The sequence below is a fragment of the Urocitellus parryii genome, chromosome 7, assembly GCF_045843805.1.
Source record: "Urocitellus parryii isolate mUroPar1 chromosome 7, mUroPar1.hap1, whole genome shotgun sequence".
Taxonomy (NCBI): Eukaryota; Metazoa; Chordata; class Mammalia; order Rodentia; family Sciuridae; genus Urocitellus; species Urocitellus parryii.
In genome coordinates this window covers 58204209-58210909 of record NC_135537.1, presented here as the reverse complement: position 1 = coordinate 58210909, position 6701 = coordinate 58204209, and the positions used below count along the sequence as shown (strand labels likewise).

The 6701-nt window shown below is 40.1% G+C and overlaps 1 protein-coding gene across 9 annotated transcripts in view; it reads right to left on the bottom strand.

The window, feature by feature from the left end:
* Positions 1–512: 512 nt before the first annotated feature.
* Positions 513–6701, bottom strand: part of Stau2 (staufen double-stranded RNA binding protein 2) — a 305213-nt gene continuing 299024 nt past the window's right edge. For all 9 annotated transcript variants that reach the window (XM_026397277.2, XM_026397278.2, XM_026397283.2 and 6 more), the window contains 2 exons: positions 2743–2831; positions 513–1609 (listed from right to left, as the gene is read on the bottom strand). In XM_026397277.2, the coding sequence (XP_026253062.1) occupies positions 1516–1609; positions 2743–2831 (183 nt within the window). In that variant the 3' untranslated portion in view covers positions 513–1515. The remainder of the gene's footprint in view (positions 1610–2742; positions 2832–6701) is intronic.

The window sequence follows — 6701 nt, the reverse complement described above, 5'->3', positions numbered from 1 at the left end:
TTCTTTTCACTGGGACCCAGTTTTATGTAACAAAACCTACTTCCTGCAAGGGCACCCAGCCCTCCCAGTACTGACGGACAGACGGACGGACTTCCCCACATGGGAGTCATTAGCAACAACCCTGGAGTTATTTCCTTATGGTGCTGTTTGTTTATTCTGCAGTCGAGTGTGAGTCAGCCAGATCATGATTTGTGGTGGTTTTGCTTGTGAAATCTTACATAATTATATTCCTATTGTCAGGTTGGGTCGAGCAGTTAGACCGTATAGTGTTTTCTCATTGCACAACATCTGCAAATCAATAAGGAGAAAGCCTGGACAATGAGATGACGTTGGCTGGCCAGAACCTGGCCTGCGCGTCACCCAGGAGGCGGCTCTGCAGTTTCACAGATACGGTTGCTAATTCCTCTGCTGGGCAGGGTGACTGGGCCGGGTGGTGGCCTTTCCAATGGGTTTCACTGAGGTGATATTTAAGAGAGGAGAGTGAGGGCATGAAAGAACAACAATAACAACAATTCACACAGAAACCGACCAAATTTTTACTGCGTTTGCCCCACGCTGGATTCCAACATGCTGGTCCAGAACGCGGCTTGGCTAGAAGCTTCTCCAACAGGCTTTCCCTTCCCCGCCATGTACATCATTGACTCTGATCCTACTCACTGTCCCAAATCCAGAGGCATTGAATAAAGACACTCTTGATGCAAACAGTGAGTGGTTACAACACACGGATGGGGGTGGCACGGTTTCCACGACACAGAGTGGAATCCAGGAAAATGACGCGCAGAGGCAAGACGCCCCCTTCATTGCTAATGGTATCATGGAGCTCAAAACCCACAACTGCTTGGTTTTGTTTTGTTTTTGTTTTTTAAAATTCCTGGAATATATTGAAACTACTTGTTCCTAGCATTATTTCATGTTTTTAATCAAATATCTGACCTGATTTAAAACATATTTGTTTGCATACATCTTTGCGTAGCGCACCTTATTTATATTGATATAGGATGAAGATTACAAATATCTGCATAAAAAGAGAAACTGTGTGACTCTATATGAAGACAACAACCATCACATTCCACAGCACGTCAGTGGTTAGTTTTCGAATGGTCAAGCATTTTTTCAAACGAGAGAGAGTATAACTGAACACAAGCGCCACGAGAAAACAATCAGAACAACAGAACCAAACCCAACTTCTCTATTAATCATTTAAAAACTTGAGCTCTGTTTCTAACACTTTTCATTAATTGTTATTTTAAGCTCCAGTAGCAGGATCAGATTTCTGCTGCCTCTGGGCAAAAGAGTTATGATCTGATCTCAAGTTCCAAGGGAAATGCTCAAAGTTTTATTTTTCCCCAGTTGAATAAACAGTACCATGTACATTATCTCTTGTGTTAGAATAGTGTTGTCTTCACATAAGACTCAAATAATGGTATTAGTCATTCATTTCCTTGAACTCAGACACCCTCATGCGTGCTGACAGGTTTATAAGGATGCGGTGGCAGCCGTGGGTTCTGGGAGTTGCTAGATGGCCGACTTTGATTTCTTGCAGTCCTGAGCGATGGAGCCCGGGTTCGCCTGGTTATTGTCCGCTTTCTCTCTCAGATGCTTGGCTTGTCTAAAAGATTAATACATTAACAAGAGCTGAGGTCCAGGGTTGCACATCTTCAGACATGTTTATTAGCAGATGGCACATAGGATTCAAAGGTCACCACAAAAGTGACATTTTAAAGTGAAACAACAATATTTATGTTCAGATAGTCTGCTGATGAGATCATGTGGAAATGGTTTTGATTAAATTAGCTTATAAGTGGTTGCCAATCTATAGACAACTTAAAATGCCACGTCTGTTTACCAAATGTTTTCTTCTCATGCTCTTACCTTTTAAATATTAATGACCAAATGTTGGCAGTTTTGTTGTTGTTGTTTTTCTGGGTTATTTTGGTTTGGTTTTGGGGGGGGTATGTTCATTTAACTACAGGATCATTGTTGTCTGGTTTTTACTTCCTGGGTTATCTATTTTTATTTTAATTCTAAAAATATTACGTGTGTGTTCTGAGAACTTGCTGGTTATTATTATTGCTTTGAAAGAGTTTGGATCCCACTATGTAAATGTAATTGCTTTACATTTCTTTAGTATAAATTGGGTCTCTGGAGAGACCCAAAATCCAGTCCCTTAGATAGAGCCTTATGTATAAGTCTCATAAAAATGCTGCAAGCTGGATTCCAGAAATAATATTTATAGTTGCAAGCCCTAGAAGCCCCAGGCCTGTGGCACTGTTGTGCTGTGTTTCATATGACAATGTGAAAAACCAGTGCAGCCTAGGGGAGGGACATCTCTCTCTATTTTTTTTTTCTTTTCTCTCTATTATGTTCACAACTTAGCAGGAACATAAGTGTTTTTTTTTTTTTTAATCACAGAAAGTGGGCTAGTCAGAGGATGGTCAACAGTATGAAGTGAAAAAAACTTTTTGGTAAGTTTTGCAAAGTCTCTAGGGTCAACAAACTCATAAACATTTCCAACTAAGGCATTCATTAATTCATAGATTAAAACTTGCAGATATATTATAGAAGATGAATATGACCACCTATGCTGCTTTTCATTTATCTACCTTTAATTATATAATGAATAATTTTGCAAGATTTAGATATCTTTGCCTGGATGTTTTTACATCATAATTGTCTATGCCTCATCTTTTGTACCATTATGAAAATTACAAATATAAAAATACCAATGGAGGATTTACTCACTTTTCAAGAGAACCCTTTTCAATATTCATTGCTCCATCAATTGGATCCAGTCCTTGTTCAGAAAATTGTTTCAAGGCACTTAAAGCTGCCTACAATGAAAACAAACAAGGAGAGCCATTCACTGACTTTAATGTAATTCAGAGGTAACTGTAAAAGAAAGCTGAGATATAGACTATCGTTTTCACTAATCTAAAGAAATGCTTTTTATATCCTTTAGCAAAATTACATTTGAAAGGCTGAGTTATCATAGAGCAACATACATGTATATTTTTATTTTATATATATACACACACATATATACATGTATATATAACATAAATAATATATATATAATGAAAATAATAATAAATAATTTAAAACTATAAATTATAGGTGTATGTATACATTTTTTTTTCCAGAACTTTTTTAGGAAGATTGGGAAAAAGAATTTCAATGAGTCTTATGCCTTATCCCTTACCCACAATTTTGCAAATTTCACCTGCAAATTTCACTTCCTATAAACAGGAAATAGTTTGCATGTTTTCTCCTCACATGACTGAGATTATGCATCATCCTCTTCCTTCAGATGTGAAGATATCAGATTTTTCCACCTTGAGCACTTTTTCCAAAGCTAGCATAAAGGTATTGTTATTCAATTTTGTGGATGTTGAAGACCAAATTAAGTGACAGAATATTACCAGAAATGGACAGCAGGTACTCATGCATAGTCAGTGGAAGGCTATGATGGCATCCTGAGAGGAAAGGGAAGGAGCAAGAATCTGGGCTCCTTGGGGCTCTGGTGAGGTGTTGATAGACCCAGAGGTGTGGGATGCTGACGGGTGATGACAGGCTGGTGGAGCCTGGCTGGATAGCTGGGAGGCACCAAAAATGCAACTGCTGATAAGATCTACATAACTTGTTGACACTCTTGTGCATGTTCCAAATTGTTATTTCTTTGAATAAGAATTTGGTTGCTCTTCCCCTCCCCCTCCCCACCTTGGAAGCTCCATTAGAAGGGCTTTGTTGAGTCTGAGGTAGGTGTGGGCTTTGGGGCTGTTTGCATCTCCAGAGTCCCGCTGGTTCACACTTTGGGCATCTGTGTCTTCTCAGCTGCCTTTGAAAAGAGCTAACTCTTGCAGTTTCTCAAACTTTTATCTGCCAAAGGCCCCTTTTGGGTAGCTAAGTGCATAGTTTCTTTTACATTTCTTTTTACAGAAGATATTTATTTGGAAGATTTCACTTTTAAGTTAATAGACTTCTTTTTTTTTCGTGCAGTTTTAGGTTTATGGAACAATTGAGGAGATGGTGTGCAGAGTTCCCATGCACTGCCTCCTGCCTCCCTGTCCTAAACAGTTTCCCTTATTACCATCATCTTGCAGCAGTAAAGTACATTTGTCATAATTGATGAGTAATTATCGATATATTATCATTAATTAAATCACAGTTTACATTAGGATTCACTCTTTGTGCTGTATATTCCATGGGTTTTCACAAATGCATAATGACACTTAGCAACCATCACAGTATCTATATGTAGAATAGTTTCACTGCCTTAAAAATCCTGAGCTCCACCTATTTATCTCTCCCTCTTTACCTCCTTCCCCATCAAACCCCTGGCAACCACTGATCTTTCTACTGCTTCTACAGTTTTGCTTTTTCCAAAGTGTCATATACTTGGACCCATGTACTATGCAGATTTTTTTGGACTGTTTTTTTTTTTTTTCACTTAGCAATGTGCATTTTAAAGTCCTTCTGTGTCTTTTCCCAGCTCATTTCTTTTATTTCATTGCACAGATGTGTCACAGTTGGTGTAGCCCCTCACTTACAAAGGGGGTCTTGATTGTTTCTGGGTTTTGGTGATTATGAATAAAACCGCCGTGAACATTCACATAGTTTTTAGTGTAATATACTCTCAATTTGGGGGGAAGGGTACTGGGGATTGAACCCAGGGGCAGTCAACCACTGAGCCACATCCCCAGCCCTTTTAATTTTTTTTTTTTTTAATTTTGAGACAGGGCCTCACTAAGCTGCTTAGGTTGGCTTTCAATTTGAGGTCCTCCTGAATACGTAATTCTGAGCCCCTGGGATTTACAGGTGTGTGCCATGGTGTCCAGTCTACTCCTAATATTTTTATCTTTTCTCTTGGCTTTTCTGGATTTTTTTGTTTTGTTTTGTGGTGCTAGGGATCAAACCCAGGGGCCCTCTTCCATTGAACTGCATCTCCAGCCCCTTTTTAAATTTATTTTTAAAAATATTTTTTAATTTTACATGGACACAATATCTTTATTTTGTTTTTCATTTTTATGTGATGCTGAGGATTGAACCCAGTGCCTCACTTGTGCAAGACAAGCGCTCTGCCACTGAGCCACAACCCCAGCACTTATTTTTTATTTTGAGGTAGGGTCTTGCTAAAAATCACCCAGGTTGGCCTCCAACTTGAGATCCTCCTGCTCCCCACATGGCTGGGATCACAGGCTGTGTCACCATGTCTAGTGTTTGTTTTGTTTCTTAAGCCACAATTTCTATATACAAACAAAAGTAATGATACGTGGTTTTCTTTTTCTTAGACTACTATTCTTTTCAGGTCTTTAAACTGAGCCCCCTAGATCAGATGTGCTAGTCTAAACAGGTATCTGTGTCTGCAACCCTGGCCAAGATGCCCTGGGACAGGGAGGAGACTGTGCTTGGGCTCAGTTTTCACCATTCTCTTTGAACCTGGAGTTCTGCAGAGAGGCGGTCAGTGTCCCCATCCCACTGCTCTTGATCCAGACTCTCAGTCATGCTGTACAGCCAGTGGCACGTTACTGTGGTGGACAGTGGTGCAGGAGCAGCGTGGCTGTCTCACTGGGTACCACTGTGGGCTTGAATCCTGCATATGCATATGCATATGCAGAAGTCCTGAGCTTCAATACCTTGGAATGTGATCTTATTTGGAAACAGTGTTGTTGCAGATGTGGTTAGTTAAAATGAGGTCACACAGGAGTAAGGTGGGGCCCTCACCCTGCAACTGGTGTCCTTATGTAAAGCAGAAATCTGAACACAGATGCACGTTTAGGGAGAACACCGCATGAAGAAGAAAAGAGAGATTGCAGTGTGGCAGCAGAAACCAAGGACACCAAAGATTCCCAGAAGTGAGGAGAGATGCAGGGACCAGATCCTTCCTACCACTCAGAAGGAACCAACCCTGCCAACACCTGATCCCACATTCCCAGCCTCCAGACTGTGAGGCAACAAGCTTCTGTTGTTTGAGACCTGCAGCCTGTGGACTTTGTTCCAGCAGCAAATGAATACAGGTGCACCATGTTCCTCTCTCAAGACAGCAGAATTAGTCTCCCTCTCTTTTGAACATTTTCCTTTATTGTCATTTTATTTTTAAAATATTTTGTTGTGGGGCTGGAGTTGTGGCTCAGTGGTAGAGGGCTTGCCTAGCATGTGTGAGGCACTGGGTTCAGTTCTCAGAATCACATAAAGATAAATAAAATAAAGAACCATTGACAACTAAAAAACGCTTAAAAACATTTTGTTGTTATAGGAAAGTCAGAATATATAGACAAGCAAAAAGAGTTGAAATATTCATAATCCCATGCCGCACCTCACTCCTCCCCATAGCTACTCACCTTCACCAGGAGCAGATCTTAACACTGTTTTGTTACCTGCTCTTTTCTCTGAACACGAGCAGTTTTCCACACCAACACAAACATTCAGAAGCAGCATTTTCACACTGCACAGTATCCTACTGACTTTATATGCCTTTCTGTATCTGGCCAATCCCCACTGCTAGACATTTAGCAAAGTTCCAATTTTTAAGCTGTTATGAACACTGCACTGAGCTTTCTACTCATTAAATCATTGTTGAACCATCTCAATACTTTACGATAAATCCCTAGAAATTGAATATCTAAGTCAAATATGATGCCTGTTCTTGCAGATCTTGGTCTGTACTCTCTGCCTGTCCTCACAGGCGCACCCACACCAGCAGT